This window comes from Erythrolamprus reginae, chromosome 3, assembly GCF_031021105.1.
Source record: "Erythrolamprus reginae isolate rEryReg1 chromosome 3, rEryReg1.hap1, whole genome shotgun sequence".
NCBI classification, from domain to species: Eukaryota; Metazoa; Chordata; class Lepidosauria; order Squamata; family Dipsadidae; genus Erythrolamprus; species Erythrolamprus reginae.
This window is the reverse complement of record NC_091952.1, coordinates 111,059,004-111,076,869: the sequence shown is the minus strand read 5'-3', so window position 1 is coordinate 111,076,869 and position 17,866 is coordinate 111,059,004. Positions and strand designations below refer to the sequence as shown.

Genomic DNA, 17,866 nt, shown 5'->3' with positions numbered 1-17,866 from the left:
AACAGGGTATATCTTGAGTGAGATAAACACTGTTTACACTAAGGAGACAAGATATAATAGGCAGATCTAATTGGCAACAAAGAATACTTCTCATATGTATGTGTAAAAAATGAGATTTTAAATTTAGGAAAAATATAAAATGGTGACCATATTTTCTCTAAAAGACTAAAAAAGGAGAAAGGAATATAAACTGTAAAATCACATTTTCTGCTGGGAGCTGATACTATTTTGACCTTCTGAGTATTTGTATCAGTGGAACCTATTCCCAGATCTATAAAATTTGAGGGCAAAAAAACAAGCCCTAAACTGTACAAATAGTCTCCCTGATATAATTGACTAAAGGTTAACTTCATTTGGCCAAAGACTCTAAACATGCAATTATTTATTTATTTAGTTCTATTTGCATGCTGTCCAACTTCCTAAGAACTTTAGAGGAATTTAAGTACTGGGTATTTGAAATTTCCTGTAATTATTCCTATAACTATTGAGATAATAAATGCAAAATAGAATATGGGTGACATCAAATGTAATTTACTTAGTTATTAAATTTTTATTCTGCCCACATCACCTGAGTCACTCTAGGTGATTTACAATAAAAGGCACTGTTAATAATAATAATATTATTAATAATAATAATAATAATAATAATAATAATAATAATTTATTGGATTTGTATGCCGCCCCTCTCCGTAGACTCGGGGCGACTAACAACAATAATAAATACAACATGTACAATCCAATAATAAAAACAACTACAAACCCCTATTATAAAGCCAAACATACAAACATACCATGCATAACTTGTAATGGCCTAGGGGGAAGAGCTATCTCAACTCCCCCATGCCTGGCGGTATAAATGGGTCTTGAGTAGTTTACGAAAGACAGGGAGGGTGGGGGCAGTTCTAATCTCTGGGGGGAGTTGGTTCCAGAGGGCCGGGGCCGCCACAGAGAAGGCTCTTCCCCTGGGGCCCGCCAGACAACATTGTTTAGTCGACGGGACCCGGAGAAGGCCAACTCTGTGGGACCTTATCGGTCGTTGGATTCGTACGGTAGCAGGCGGTTCTGGAAGTAATCTGGTCCATTGCCATGTAGGGCTTTAAAGGTCATAACCAACACTTTGAATTGTGACCGGAAACTGATCGGCAGCAAATGCAAGCCATGGAGTGTTGAAGAAATGTGGGCGAATCTTGGAAGCCCCACGATGGCTCTCGCGGCTGCGTTCTGCACAATCTGAAGTTTCCAAACACTTTTCAGAGGTAGCCCCATGTAGAGAGCGTTGCAGTAATCGAACCTCGAGGTGATGAGGGCATGAGTGACTGTGAGCAATGACTCCCTGTCCAAGTAGGGCCACAACTGGTGCACCAGGCGAACCTGGGCAAACGCCCTCCTCGCCACAGCCGAAAGATGATGTTCCAATGTCAGCTGTGGATCGAGGAGGACGCCCAAGTTGCGAACCCTCTCTGAGGGGGTCAGGAGTTCCCCCCCCCAGGGTAATGGATGGACAGATGGAATTGTCCTTGGGAGGCAAGACCCACAGCCACTCCATCTTGTCTGGGTTGAGTTTGAGTTTGTTGATACCCATTCAGGCCCCAACAGCCTCCAGGCACTGGCACATCACTTCCACTGCTTCGTTGACTGGACATGGGGTGGAGATGTATAACTGGGTATCATCGGCGTCTTGATGATACCTCACCCCATGCCCTTGGATGATCTCACCCAACGGTTTCATGTAGATATTGAATAACAGGGGGGAGAGGACCAACCTCTGAGGGAGGGACCTAGGGGTCGACCTCTGACCCCCCACTAACACTGACTGCGACTGACTGGAGAGGTAGGAGGAGAACTACTGAAGAACAGTGCCTCCCACTCCCAACCCCTCCAGCCGGCGCAGAAGGATACCATGGTCGATGGTATCGAAAGCCGCTGAGAGATCAAAAAGCACCAGGACAGAGGACAAGCCCCTGTCCTAGGCCCACCAGAGATCATCCATCAACATGACCAGAGCAGTTTCCATGCTGTAGCCGGGCCTGAATCCAGACTGTTGAGGACCTAGATAATCGGCTTCTTCCAAGGACCACTGGAGTTGGAGTGGCACCACCTTCTCAACAACCTTCCCCATAAAGGGAAGGTTGGAGACTGGACAGTAGTTATTAAACACAGCTGGGTCCAGGGAAGGCTTCTTGAGGAGGGGGCGCACAAGTGCCTCCTTATAAAGGGCTGGAAAGGACCCCCTCTCCAAGGAGGCGTTGACAATCTCCTGGACCCAGCTCCGTGTCACCTCTCAACTGGCCGAAACTAACCAAGAGGGACACGGATCCAGCAAACAGGTGGCGGAACTCACAGCTCCAATGGCCTTGTCCACTTCATCAGGTGTCACCAAGTCAAACTCCCCCCAGACTGATGGACAAAGACGTTTAGCCCCAGTCACCTCAACTGACTTGTTGTCAGCCGATACTGCTAAGTCTTGAAAAAATAAGAAAAGAGTTTGCAGTGAGAAGAATTTTTCATAAAACTCATGTCTAATAATTTGCAAGTGAAGACCTTTTAAATTTATCAATCCTGGAACATAAGTGATCTTTTTTTTTCTTTTGAAGATTTGGAGTCACTGCCGGAAAAGCTGAAGTATTGCTTGATTTGTTTGTATAACATTGCAACACAAAGTTCCCAAATTTCTTCTGGAGTCCTCTCTTAATTGCCAAGACCATATTCTTATTTAGATAATATTTCCTCTTCATCAACAAAAAGGAACCAATAAACAAAAATGAGGAAATGACGTAGTAGCTGGGAAAAATCAGCTGAAATAATGAAACTGCTGAGCAGTGGTTCAGACATTACCTGAAGAACTATGAAGAACTGGCTGCTCCTAGTTGCTGCTTTTATTCTCTTGCCAGGCTACTATTCTCAAAATGGTAAGTTAAGAAGAAGAGAAATCAAGGGTTGCTAAAGGAAACAGTTTCTGCTGCAGTCATTAAAGGAATTTTTATCAAAAGCAAAGAGTTCTATTTTTCATGTAAAGCTTTCTTGAAATTTGCAATGCTAGATTCTTTTAACAATGTCATATGCTCATAATTAAAATCCCCTTATCATAGGCAAAAGTTTCCAGCAACTGATTAGTAAAAAGCAAGAATACTTTTCATCAGTATTGAAAATTTACACCTGTTTGGGGAGATAACTTTTTTAAATAACTTTTTTTCTCATAAGAAATTTTTTATTTTATTTTATAATACAAAAATTCCATTTTCAATTTAAACAATGTTTTGTGAGAATGCTTATACATACATACATCTAATATTATACTTTCAAATTTAATTATATTAATTTAATAATATTTTAACCTTTTTAATAGCTTTCATTTTAATATTAATCATACAGCCATCAAATCAACCAAAAAAGGATTATTTTTCTGTTTATTTTCTCATATTTATCATATTTTCCCAGGTTTTACACTCAAAACCATCTGTCCTTTCTTTTTCCCTTCCTCCTCTCCATTTCTACATCCCTCTTCCTCTCCTCCTCCTTTCTCTCCTTCACCATTAAAATATCTTCCTTTTCTTTCCCTCTCTTCTTTTCCTCTCTACCTCCTTCTTCCTTCATCCTTTCTTCTTTTTTCGGCCTTTCTCCTCTCCCCTACATCCCTCCAATCTCCTGCCCTCCTTCATTCTTTCCAATATTACTTTCAGTTATTTACCATCTACAATTAATTTTTCAATATATTACTAAAAACAAGTAGATTTAATACTATAACTTACATTAACGATATTAATCATCCTCATTTCTTTCAGTTTTATTTAATGTTATAATTCTTTTTTTCAATGTTCATCTTCTTTCTCCTTTTCTTCATAACTTTATTGTGAACAAGATGTTGTCCCATCTCTTCTTTTAATTTTAAGCATAATTTTTATTTCCCTTATTTTTTATCTTTACTCATTTTATTTTTATACAAACAGTATCACTACAAGCCCTTAAATTCTAATCAAAGCTTTATTTATCTAAAGTCAAAGCTTTATTATCTTCCACTAATGTAGAACTTGACTTGACTTTAGACAAGACAAAATTCTACAGTTCAAAGCAATCACTCCTTGAAGATTTTCAGTTTCCAAAATATTTTTCTGTAAGCGAGGTCAATCCACAGCTGCATATCATTTTTCTCCTTTGTCTTCCACTAAATTATTATAATGTTTTATTTCCACCAGCAGATGGCATCCTCCAATTCCCCATATACATAGATCAGCTTTCCGTTAAAACTTCTCAAAATACTTTAAATCAAAATATAAAATGTTTTCTTCTTACTCTTTATTCTTTTTAAAATTATTTTCTTTATTTTCACCAAATCCAATTGTAACAATCACAATTCTTTTGGGCTTTAAATATTATAATCTCCAGTCTCCCCCACTTCTTTGTAGTACTCTCAGTTGCCACTTAGCTGTTAATTTCCACTCCAGGCTCTCTTACAGTCTCATTTTAAAGTTTCCTTTTATCTATAAATTGGTCAATCACCCGTGTCATCACCTTGTTCACTCACCATTCCTGCACAGTACTTGGATCAAAGCAATCTTCACACCCCAACAATCCACATTTTCTTCTTCCTGCTTCTTTCAGTGTGGCCACCCTGGCTTTGTAGCAGCCCACAATGGCTGCTTTCCTCAGCTGTTAGTTTCTGAGTCTTCAGTCAACACTCCAAGGAAATTGCCTTTTCCCTGTTCATGTCGGCTCATGTCTCTTTATCCACTGTTCCTCCAGCACAGTTTAGGACAGTAAAGACCCCAAATCAGCAGAGATTTGACGTTTCTTCAGGAGCCCCCCAAAATCCGTTACGTTGCTATGACATTAGCCCTGCCCCCTTTCCCTCAGTTAATAAATAACTTGACACCATAATAACGAAGTGACTATCACGTCTAATAATGCTACTTTAAAACAGATATAAAAGTTTACTATTTTATTTCATTGAAGTATTTTGTTTAATGGCTTATTTTACTTATAAGCAAAAACAATCCTTAAATGTTGAAATGGACAAGCGTAAAAATGGAATATATTTATTGAATACATTTCCACATCATTCAACCATTCAGATGCTAATGTACTAAAATTAGAGATTACAGAAATATACTTTTTCTAGTAATAAACCCTGCTGAAGCTTTCTGTTAGATATTAGGACTGAAGCACATAGGCTTCAGTCAGGTTCTCCATTCTAGCAGGAAAAATCCTGAGTGCTGATTGGCTGAATTGTCTGACAGCTCCCTATTAAAGGGCTAGCTGTCAGACAGAACCTTTGCTGGATTGTACATAGTTGCTGAATAAAGAGCTGTCTGCTGTCACTACCTCCAATCTATGCCTCCTCTGTTCATCCTTTCTAACAATTTTTTTCTATGTATATGTAGAATAACATGTGTACATGATGTCAGAACTGCAGCTATGTATACTTTGCCCCAAGTCCACAAGAAGTTGTTAAATAGACTAGATTATTTTTTTCTCTAGATTTCCCTATAGATGAGGTGATTGTTTTTATGATGACGTCTATTAACCCCCACTACAGCACATAGTAATTCCATCAGATCATGCAGGGATCCTCTCTGCAGCTTCTATAACATTTTATGTAAAAGAGATGAGTCTCTAATATTTGAAACCAGAAGTTTCAAATATTAGAGATGCGTCTCAATTAGGTTTACATTAGGATAAAAATAAAATCAATTAATAAATATTTATTAATTGAACCGGGGTGGTGCAATGGTTAGAGTGCAGCACTGAAGGCTACTTCAGCTAACTGCTAGCTGTAGTTCAGCAGTTCAAATCTTACTACCAGCTGAAGGTTGACTCAGCCTTCCATCTTTCTGAGGTGGGTAAAATGAGGACCCATATTGTTGGGAACAATATGCCGATTCTATAAACTGGTTAGAGAGGGCTCTAAAAGTACAATGAAGTGGTATATGCTAAATGCGAAAATATCTGAATTCATGGTAAGAATAATCTTTAGGAGAAGACAGGGAAGATAATATTCACTTTACAACACACAGTAGCTATGACTGCCTTTGCTTTTATTCATACCAATCAAAACTTTGAGCCAGTCATTTATTTATCACTGTTTTGGATGGTTGCCAGCAAGTTGCTAGAGCTGAGCTTTCTTGTTTCTTCTTTTTAATCAATTGGTTAATAAACTACATTGTTTCCCATACCCAGCATTGCTCAGGTTAGACATCCGAAAGGGAAGGTTACATATTATATGTAGTCCTTGAGTTATGAGCCATTTGGATTCTGTTCATCATAGTTACAACGTGTTAGAGTTCTAAAGGGGATCGGTCACATGACTGACCAGATTTTTTACAACCATTTTTGTTGTGGCCATAAATGAATTTCCATGGACGTTAAACAAATCCATGGATTTGTTGAGTTGTTAAGTGATCCAATGGTTCACAATTAATGCAGTTTTGCTAGGAACTGGAAGTAAATGCTGGTTTGGGGCAGAAGTGAAATTCAAAAATTTTCCCTAGCGGTTCTGTGGGCGTGGTTTGGTGGGCAGGGCAGGGGAAGGATACTGCAAAAATTCAATTCCCACCCCACTCTGGGGCAAGCCAGAGGTGGTATTTGCTGGTTCTCTGAACTACTCAAAGTTTCAGCTACCAGTTCTCCAGAACCTGTCAGAACCTGACAAATTTCACCCCTAGTTTGGGGGCAAAATTGTTGGAAAACAAAGTTGTGTAACCAGGAATGCTGTAAATGATCACAAATGTAGCCCAGTTGTCCAGCACTAGGTATATTCATGTGACCATGGTGAAAGATGATTGTTGAAACTTCAAATCTAGGTCATAACCACCGCCTTAGGTAAATTCCTAGAAACCTCAAACAATCACTAAATCAAGGACTATCTGTAGTGAGGATTAAGTGCACAGCAGGTATTACTTTCCAATTAAGACAAAACTGGGACATGATTATCTAACTTGGTTTAGAACAGGAAGCTTCTTATCTCACAGTTCATGAGAAGTTCATGAGAGTTACTGTATTTTTCCATATATAAGATGATACTTTTTCTTTAAAATATTTACCTAAAAATGGAGGGGCATCTTATACATGGGGGGGCTGAGAGGAGAATTGTGGTTGTGAAATTGCTGATAACTAGCCTCATGAGTGAAACTTCCAATTGCAGAGACAAGCTAACAGGTTTCCTCCAATCATGAGCCTTATGCAGTGAAGGGCTACCAAGATTTTTACTAGCACACTGTGTGCGTGGCTTATGCAGAGCGCCCTGCATTTTCTTTTAACATCTTTCAGTGCAAATTGGGTGCTCTGGGGTAGAGCTCCATTTTCGCTACCCCACTGTGTTCCACCCCACCCCTGGTCTGGGCAGTAACCCCCCCTGGCCTTATGTAACTGACATCCCTGGTCCTGTAGAAAGCATGTAGCCAGCACCCAGATGCGACAGGGAGTGTTCCATCCCCCATCTGGGCAGTAGCCCCCCCTGGCCTTATGTAACTGACATCCCTGGTCCTGTAGAGAGCATGTAGCCAGCACCCAGATGCGACAGGGAGTGTTCCATCCCCCATCTGGGCAGTAGCCCCCCCTGGCCTTATGTAACTGACATCCCTGGTCCTGTAGAGAGCATGTAGCCAGCACCCAGATGCGACAGGGAGTGTTCCACCCCCCATCTGGGCAGTACGCCCCCCTGGCCTTATGTAACTGACATCCCTGGTCCTGCAGAGAGCATGTAGCCAGCACCCAGATGTGACAGAGAGTGGCAATATTGGAGCATTCTGAGCCCTTAAAAAGTGTCAGAAAACAAAACAAACAAAAATGCCAGTACCGGTAAGTGAATGACTTAATCTGCAAAATAAATGTCTTCTATTTAATGTTTAAAATATTGAACTTTGAATTTTGGGCAAGAAAAATGGGGGGGGGGGGTTTCCTATACATGGTGGTGTCTTATAGATGGAAAAATATGATAATAGGAACAGTGAACTTGTCTAAGCAAGTAAGATAATTTTATGTATATATAATTTCAGTATGCGAAGAACCAGATGACATTGATTTTGGGGAAATTGTAACCACTGGAAAAGCCAAGTATCTGGAAAATGACCAAGTGCAATACAGTTGCTACCCTGGCTATGTCTTGGAAGGACCTGAATGGATTCAGTGTCGGGGACAAGAATGGACACCTCAGCCACCAAAATGCTTGGGTGAGCCATTATGCTTTCTTTGACTAGTGTAGACCTGGGAGAAAATGTAAAAATCTTCCAATAGGAGAAAAATTGCAGCTGCCAAATTCTTTGAGAATTAGCTTAGATTTGGATCAAAATTTTCCCTCTATTCTGAAGCCACACATTTTTCTGGTGTCAGATATTTTTAATTGAAAGCTGGAAAAAATAAATTGATCTAAATTGTTGAATAAGCAAGCAAATCAGTGAATATAATTACATGGCATGGGAAGCTCATGCTCACTTATGTGGAATACTGAATAACTGGGCTTAATTTTACATCTCGATAGAAATTCAATGGGATTTCTTCATTTCTCCACCCAGTTGAAAATTTAAGCCCTTGCCCCCAGATCCCCAAGTCCATTATGTTAACCAATCTTCAACTGCCAACTTGGCAGGAATACTCATCTCCTTCCATGCAGGTACAGAAGTGCAAAGACAAAGGATGACCTTGACTATCTAGAAATAATTTGTTATGGCTACATGCAGAGAGCCCTCATGGAATTCCCCCTCCTAAAATCCCACAGCAAATAAATACATTTTAAAATAGTGTGGCAGGCAAAAGACCCCAACTAAAATGTCTTCAGCCTGACAAAGTGAGGAAGTGTTAAAAGAAAAACAAAGTCATTTTGAAGGGGAAAGAAATTAGGACAAATCACAGGTAGATGACCTTATAATAATACTAAAAGAGTAGATAGAGGGAAGTTCCCTTAAAAAGAATGAATCAAAAGAAATTGCAACCGGTTCCGGCGGAGCAGCGAGAAGGAAGGGATACCGCTGCTCCGCTGGACTACGGCGATAACATCAAAAATATAGGTGGTTTTGAACTAGTTTGAAGGCCAGTGTGCATGTCCGGGAAGCTGAAAGTTCCTTGTCTCGGTGTCCGGTTCCTGTGCGGCGTCCTCTCCTTGGTTTGGCCATGGGAGAGCTGAGAGCTGGGAGCCCCGATCAGCTGGGGCTCGGAAGATGGCGGCCGCCAGCGTGCACATTCGGTGAGCTGGGGTGCATAGTCAGCGAGCCGGCGTGGATATTCAGTGAGCCGGCGTGCATACTCGGTGGGCCGAAGGTTCTTCATCTTGATGCCCGATTCCTGTGCGGCGTCCTCTCCCTGTTTTTTTTTGCTGTGGGAGAGCGGAGAGCTGAGAGCCCCGATCAGCTGGGGCTCGGAAGATGGCGGCCGCTGTGGAGTGAGTGAACTGCCCCGCCTCCTAGTTCTCTTCCTGAGTTCCTCTCTCGCTCCGGGAATGTTCCCACGCCGAGATTGAGGCTGGGGGGACGAGTGAAGGAGTTTGGGGTGAGTTTCGCGAATGAACAAGCTGGTGAGTCGGGTGAGCCGATCGAGTTGACTGTGTTGGAGGAGGACACTCTTGAGGACAATGCGACCAGCCAGGCAGACCGGGACGCTGAGCAGCTGTGCGGTGGGTGCGCTCGGCGCTGGAGGAGACCTGGCGGACGGAGGACCGACCATTGCGATAGGAGAGAGGAGACTGAAAGGAGACCAAGGGAGGAGGACTGGTAGAGCAAGGTCTGGTGGTGGGAGAGTTATACAGACATGGACGCCCCCTCCCTATTCTGGGGGGGGGAGAGAGAGAGATGCTGAATGATCCTTGACTTTTGAATAACCTCTGCCCCTGAGAACTTGGCACTTTGAGAAACTTGGCACTTTTGAGAAACTTGGCACTTTGAAAAACTTGGCACTTTGAAAAACTTGGCACTTTGGGAAACTCAGCACGTTGAGAACTTTAGCACTTTTATTAGTTGCTGCTGACCGGATTCCCTAAATGAATTGAATTATTCACTATTACCTATATTTGTATTTTCTGTATTTTTATTGTTATTTTTATTCAGTTTTATATTTATAGTTTTTTAAAATTTGATAAATTTAGATATTTTTCTTATTGTATTTTAATAATCAAGTTAATCTATTTTAATTATTACTAATTTAACCTTAATATTATTGGGGGGTTTCTTAATGAATGGATGACTGGGGTGTATGTAATATTGTGCATAGGATGAATGATTGGTGTGACTGTGATGGTTGGAGTGGATGGGGTTGTGGTATGCATGAGATGAATGAAAATAGTATGAACGACAGATTTGGCCCACCTGACGCTCGGGAGACAGGAGAGGAAGGGGCACTGATCTCTGGGGTGGCAGAGGGTCGGAATATTCCAGTGTTGCTGGGGAGAGGCAGATATGGCGGGGGCCACAGAGTTAGCTGTTCCAGGGGAACGGGGGATCGTTGCTTAATAACGATCCCTTGTTCTGGCTCTGTGAGCCCAATCTTGGGTACTGGTGATGAATGTAACTCTGGCCCTGGGCTCAGGTTGCTGCTACTCAATGCCAGGTCGGTGGTAAATAAAGCTCTCCTCATCCGGGATTTGATCCTGGATGAGGAGGCCGACCTGGCATGTATTACTGAAACCTGGCTGGGCCCAGAGGGGGGTGTTCCTCTCTCTGAAATCTGCCCAGCTGGGTTTCAGATATGGCATCAACCTCGACCCCAGGGAAGGGGGGGAGGAGTGGCTATTATAGCCAGGGAGAGCCTTTGCCTACGTAGACTCATTGCTCCGGAAATTGCGGGTTGCGAGTCTCTCTTGATGAAGTTGGACTTAGGGGTTCAGGTGGGCTTATTTCTCACGTACCTGCCTCCCAGCTGCGTGTCAAAAGCCCTGCCTGTGCTACTCGAGGAGGTAGCCGGATTGGCGGTGGAGTTCCCCGGACTCATTGTCCTGGGGGACTTCAACCTGCCGTCACTCGGCGAAACCTCTGGGTTGGCACAGGAGTTCATGGCCACCATGACAGCCATGGACCTGACTCAAGTAGTACAGGGTCCGACTCACGAGGGAGGACACGCACCTGACATGGTATTCCTTTCCGAGCAATTGAGTAATGGTCTGAGACTAAGGGGCTTAGAAACATTGCCTTTGTCATGGTCAGACCATTTCCTACTACGGCTTGACTTCCTGGCTCCAATCCTTCCCCGCAGGGAGGCGGAACCAATTAAGATGTTCCGCCCCAGACGCCTGATGGACCCAGAGGGCTTCCAGACGGCACTTGGGGTTATTCCAGAGGCATTCGTCCACAGTTTGGCGGAGTCTCTTGCGGAGGCCTGGAATACGGCTGCTGCGGAGGCTCTCGACCGGATTGCGCCCTTGCGACCTCTCCGCGGCGCTAGATCCCGTAGAGCCCCATGGTTCAACGAGGAGCTCCGGGAGTTGAAACGCCAAAAGAGACGTCTAGAGAAGCGATGGAGGAAGAGTAGGTCTGAATCCGATCGAACACTTGTAAGAGCTTTTATTAAGACTTACAAAGTGGCGCTCAAGGCGGCAAGATGCGCGTACCATGCCGCCTTGATTGCATCAGCGGAATCCCGCCTGGCCGCTCTGTTTAGGGTGACCCGCTCCCTTCTTAACCAGGGGGGAGTTGGGGATCCCTTGCAGAGTAGTGCCGAGGATTTTAACACGTTTTTCGCTGATAAAGTCGCTCAGATCCGGGCCAATCTCGACTCCAATTGTAAGACAGAGTCGACTGACAACGAGTCAGTCGAGGTGACTGGGGCACGTACTTGTCCACCTGTCTGGGAAGAGTTTGATCTGGTGACACCTGATGAAGTGGACAAGGCCATTGGAGCTGTGAGTTCCGCCACCTGTTTACTGGATCCGTGTCCCTCCTGGTTGGTTTCGGCCAGCAGGGAGGTGACACGGAGCTGGGCCCAGGAGATTACCAACGCTTCCTTGGGGAGGGGAGTTTTTCCATCACTCTATAAAGAAGCGCTCGTGCGCCCCCTCCTCAAGAGGCCCTCCCTGGACCCAGCCGTACTTAATAACTATCGTCCAGTCTCCAACCTTCCCTTTATGGGGAAGGTTGTTGAGAAGGTGGTGGCACTCCAGCTCCAGCGGTCCTTGGAAGAAGCCGATTATCTAGGTCCCCAGCAGTCGGGTTTCAGGCCCGGTTACAGCACAGAAACCGCTTTGGTCGCGTTGATGGATGATCTCTGGTGGGCCCGGGACAGGGGTTTATCCTCTGTCCTGGTGCTCCTTGACCTCTCAGCGGCTTTCGATACCATCGACCATGGTATCCTTCTGCACCGGCTGGAGGGGTTGGGGGTGGGAGGCACTGTTCTCCAGTGGTTCTCCTCCTACCTCTCTGGCCGGTCGCAGTCGGTGTTAGTGGGGGGTCAGAGGTCGGCTCCTAGGTTTCTCCCTTGTGGGATGCCTCAGGGGTCGGTCCTCTCCCCCCTGCTATTCAACATCTACATGAAACCGCTGGGTGAGATCATCCAAGGACATGGGGTGAGGTATCATCAATATGCGGATGATACCCAGCTTTACATCTCCACCCCATGCCCAGTCAACGAAGCGGTGGAAGTGATGTGCCGGTGCCTGGAGGCTGTTGGGGCCTGGATGGGTGTCAACAGACTCAAGCTCAACCCGGATAAGACGGAGTGGCTGTGGGTTTTGCCTCCCAAGGACAATTCCATCTGTCCGTCCATTACCCTGGGGGGGGAATTATTGACCCCCTCAGAGAGGGTCCGCAACTTGGGCGTCCTCCTCGATCCACAGCTCACATTAGAAAACCATCTCTCAGCTGTGGCGAGGGGGGCGTTTGCCCAGGTTCGCCTGGGGCACCAGTTGCGGCCCTATCTGGACCGGGACTCATTGCTCACAGTCACTCATGCCCTCATCACCTCGAGGTTCGACTACTGTAATGCTCTCTACAGGGGGCTACCTTTGAAAAGTGTTCGGAAACTTCAGATCATGCAGAATGCAGCTGCGAGAGCAGTCAGGGGCTTACCCAGGTATGCCCATGTTTCACCATCACTCCGCAGTCTGCATTGGCTGCCGATCAGTTTCCGGTCACAATTCAAAGTGTTGGTTATGACCTTTAAAGCCCTTCATGGCATCGGACCAGAATATCTCCGAGACCGCCTTCTGCCGCACGAATCCCAGCGACCGATTAGGTCCCACAGAGTGGGCCTCCTCCGGGTCCCGTCAACTAAACAATGTCGGTTGGCGGGCCCCAGGGGGAGAGCCTTCTCTGTGGCAGCACCGACTCTCTGGAACCAACTCCCCCCGGAGATCAGAACTGCCCCTACTCTTCCTGCCTTCCGTAAACTTCTCAAAACCCACTTTTGCCGTCAGGCATGGGGAAACTGAACATCTCCCCCTGGGCCCGCTGAACTTATGCATGGTATGCTTGTGTGTGTGTATGTTAGTATAGGGTTTTTTAAAACTTTTCATATTTTAATTAATTGGATTATGTATTGGATTGTTTTTTCACTTGTTGTGAGCCGCCCCGAGTCTTCGGAGAGGGGTGGCATACAAATCCAAATAATAAATAAATAATAAATAAATACAAGCACATGATTTTACTGGGCTTTACAGCAACACAAAAAGAGCAGATTGAAGGAAGCACCCTTCAAAACAGAAGCAAACAAAGGCCAAAAAGAGAAAGAATGAGAAGAGTTTAGAAATTGTTGGGAAATTATTCAAAAGCAAGTCTGACAGGAAGGGCAAAGAATCAGAATAAAAGGTACAAGGTAAAAAAGTAAAAGAAGACAGTAAAAGAACAGAGGAAAGGGAGAAAATTAATTAAAGGTGGATTTTTTGAGAGAACAAAAGAAAATGGTCAAAGAGGGGAAGGTTAATGGAAAGGAGGAAGGAAAATATGACAAAATTTATACACTTAGAGGAATTGTATTTGTTGTACATACTCCTGTTCAGTTGGAGGATAATGAAGAGCTTGAGGACTCTGATACAGATAGTGTTTATGAATTAGTGGTAGGCCCTGGGTTACAGGTATTAGAACAGGTGGGAGGCCAGCAACAGGATGTTGCTATGAGTCCAGAATCTAGTGAGGAAGAAACAGACATTCGCTGCGTTAATCCTCAATTCAGAAGGGTCCAAAAACGCAAGGAACAGGTGTTAGGAAAAAGATATTAAGGGGAAGAATGGGTTAAATACTGGAATGATGTATTAGTTACGTCAGGAGGCCAGTGGGGAAGAAGGGCAGAGTTTCAATGTTGTAGTTCTAAGATGAAATGTGTTTCAGTTTGGCTTTGGAGCGAGTAAGTTTATTCTGTGTTATATTGCAGTCATTCCTGCTGTTTTTGAATCATGCTGTAAATTCATGAATTTCAGGAGACAGGAGGAGGCATGAAGGAATGTATGTGGAATGTAATTAGGAGAGATAACGGGAGAAAATAATGTGCCAGTCTGTATTGCATTTTTGAATATGGAAGTGAAGAGAATAAAAATGGAGTTTCTTTGTTTGTGAAATACTGCATTCAGTAAGCGTTACTTTCAATAACTAAAGTTCTACCAGAAACTAGAACAGTATTAATATTAGTATATCATATGTAAGATTTGAAATATAAAGATGTATGATATTGTATTTGTTGAGAGTGGTCCATGACCAGGTTAGTTAGTCACAGATTCTGAGGAGGATGAACCAGGTCACCTAGGCCAGTGTTCGTGACAACTGAGTCAGAGTGAGAGTGAGGGAGAATTGGAACCTGAGAAACCTGATGAACCTCCAGAGACTATAGAAAACCCAATGATGGTAATGTCTGAGTCAGAAGAGGAGAGAGACATGGGAGATCAGGAGCCCCTATTAGATGCCCGGGTCAGAAGATCATGAAGCAGACAGGAATATCTTTATGGGAAAAGGTTCAGAATGTTAGTCTATGAAAGAAAGTCTAGACAGTTGACCACACCCAGACAGTATATAAGTGAGGAATCATGGGTAAAAAAGGTGTGGAGTTCCAACATTTGTAAGGGTGGAAGTCCTGGATTCGGGGTTCCAGAAATGCTTTACTGGCAAACTGCTCTTATTCTTCTAAATGTATTGAGCCGAGCTGCAGCTGTTTGAGGAAACCATGGAGATCTGTGATTGTTCATGTGTGACTGAAGAAAACATTATTTCATTGAAGAATGTTAATTGGCTTTGATTCTCAGCTGCAGCCCAATCCTTTACCTCTCAGCTAATTTAACCGGGAAAACTGCTAACATGGACTAAAATGCCTGAACTTGCTTGTATAAACTGTTTGATTTGAAATCTCAGTATGTGGATTTTCCCTTTGTTACGATACAAGTAGAACAGTATTGTAAAATGATTATGTGTCTTGTATTGCATTGTAAAATGATGAAGTTTATTGTAAATCAGAACAGCAGATGGAATGAAAAAACAAATTGGTATAACTGAGAAATGTCTTAAAACAAAACCCAAAGTGGAAATGTTAAAAGTGGGTGGGGAATTTGGAAAATATATTCAGTAATAAAGGAAAAAAGAAAATAATTGACATTATTTTAAGAGTTTATAAATAAGGAGCAATTGATGATATTGTGTATGTATTAAGAGGAAAATAAGAGATAAATAAAATATGGAAATAAAATTTTATGGTGGAAATTGGAAAACAGAAATATGATGTAAAATGAATTATGTATATAAAAAGGTGTGACCCAAACAGCACACTGTTCTCAAAATGTATTTGTAATTATAATCATTTTTTTTAAAAAAAACTTTAAATAAAAAATAAAAATTTGTTTATTTGTTTATTTGTTTATTTGTTTATTTGTTTATTTGTTTATTTGTTTATTTGTTTATTTGTTTATTTGTTTATTTGTTTATTTGTTTATTTGTTTATTTGTTTATTTGTTTATTTGTTTATTTGTTTATTTGTTTATTTGTTTATTTGTTTATTTGTTTATTTGTTTATTTGTTTATTTGTTTATTTGTTTATTTGTTTATTTGTTTATTTGTTTATTTGTTTATTTGTTTATTTGTTTATTTGTTTATTTGTTTATTTGTTTATTTGTTTATTTGTTTATTTGTTTATTTGTTTATTTGTTTATTTGTTTATTTGTTTATTTGTTTATTTGAGTATGTATTGGTAGTATACAAATATATAACCATGTTTATATACATGATACTAGTAAGAAAGAAACATTAGGACAGGGGACGGTAGGCGTAATGATTGTGTTGATTTGTGGTATATAAAAACTGTTGTAGACAATGTATGGGTAAAATACAATAACAGATCATTAATAGAGGGCCTTGAACTTTGCTATTGCTTAATCTGTTAACCATTTTTTCTTCAAAGAGATAGTATATGACAGGTCAAATTAGATTGCAAAAAGATGTAGAAGTTTATACATTTTGGATTTGTTTTGCAAGAGGGGGAGTTATTGCTGCAATATATTTGGCAATATTCAATGGGGGAGGGGATAATATGCCCTAATGTTGTTTTTATTAAAAGTTTTCCTTTGTATTTTTTATTTTAATCTTTTGAATAAAAATAAAATAAAAAATACCTATCTTACTTTCTTTTTTTTAGCACCATGCCATATCACAAGACAACAACTAGCAACAAAAAATCTGTTTGTGTTTGGAGCCCAAAGAAGAACAAGGATTATTCCAAGTAACCATAATCTTCAATTTCAATGCAATGAAGGATATGTGCTTGTGGCTCCATCAGTCAGAAAATGTGCTGACGGTCACATGGAGTTGCCATTATGTATCTCTGGTAAGCATGTTGTAATATGATGGATTCTTCTAGGATTGTAACTAATTAAAATAATTAACATATCATAATCAGTGACGGGCAGCAGCTGGTACTTCCAGGTGTGCAGCTCCAGTAGGAAAATCCTGGATGCATGCACAGCTGCGTACCCCCCAACATACCCCTGTGTGAGATTTTCCTTCTAGGCATGCGCAACAAGCCTAATCTTGCACGAGAATGCACATAAGAGTGAGATTTTGGCTATTTTCACCAATTTTCTGCTTCTGTGCATGCATGGAAGCAAAAATATAAGTGAAAACAGCTGAAATCTCACTCTCACACACATCCTTGTGTGAGATTTGGCTTGCTGCACATGCAGAGAAGCCAAATCTTGCACTGACGAGTGTGCACATGCCTGTGATGGTCTCCGAGGGAGCTCTGGTAGCAGGTAAGAAGAGCAGCCCTTCACTGATAATTAATATATTACAAACTCCATCTAAAGCTGTTTGGAGAAGGTTGTTCTGCCATTTCTCTAAATAATTGTATTGACCTTAAACTCAATCCAAAATCTAAGGCTCTAGGTATGTTTCTCTTCTGGGTCGCAAAAAAATATAAGCTGCAAACTCCATGTAGCATCAGGAAGGGCATTTGACCAATAAACCCTCAGCTGCATCCAGTTGCTCTGAGTATATCCAAAATTAAGGAATTAGTGGGCTGTAAAATGGGAGGATTTTTTAAAATTAAAATTGGTAGCTAGAAATTTGTTTGAAAAAGGATAAAGATTGTTTAAAGACATGTTGATATCACATCATTAGGGGAAAACCATATTTTACATGCAAAATGTCTTTTGTTTGATATTGGTTGGATAATATCTTATACTTATAGTAATATTAAGCTGGCTAGGAATATGACTGTATTTAATAATTCTGCAAGTATTGATTCCAGTCTATTTGGGTCATGAAAGACACATTATTATTATTCTTTGCCTGAAGAGGTTTAATTTTCTGATTCCTATGGTAATTTTGTAGCCAACAAAAAAAAAAGTTCATAAGAATTAAATAAATATTTTTCAGAACTGTCATTGTCTCTTGATTTGTTGGTGGAACCCTAAAACATTTTCAGATTTTCAGTTACATTATTAGTTCTATTTCAGTTATATTCTATTCAGTTCAGATATAAA

General features: G+C 41.7%; 1 protein-coding gene across 2 annotated transcripts in view; it reads left to right on the top strand.

Annotated features, from left to right (window-relative positions):
• Positions 1-2,782: 2,782 nt before the first annotated feature.
• Positions 2,783-17,866, top strand: part of LOC139164344 (complement factor H-like) — a 54,895-nt gene continuing 39,811 nt past the window's right edge. Inside the window, exons 1-3 of one of the 2 annotated variants that reach the window (XM_070746342.1) lie at positions 2,783-2,909; positions 7,992-8,165; positions 16,522-16,710. In XM_070746342.1, coding sequence (XP_070602443.1) covers positions 2,846-2,909; positions 7,992-8,165; positions 16,522-16,710 — 427 coding nt within the window. In that variant the 5' untranslated portion in view covers positions 2,783-2,845. The remainder of the gene's footprint in view (positions 2,910-7,991; positions 8,166-16,521; positions 16,711-17,866) is intronic. The other variant, XM_070746343.1, reaches the window with a different exon arrangement.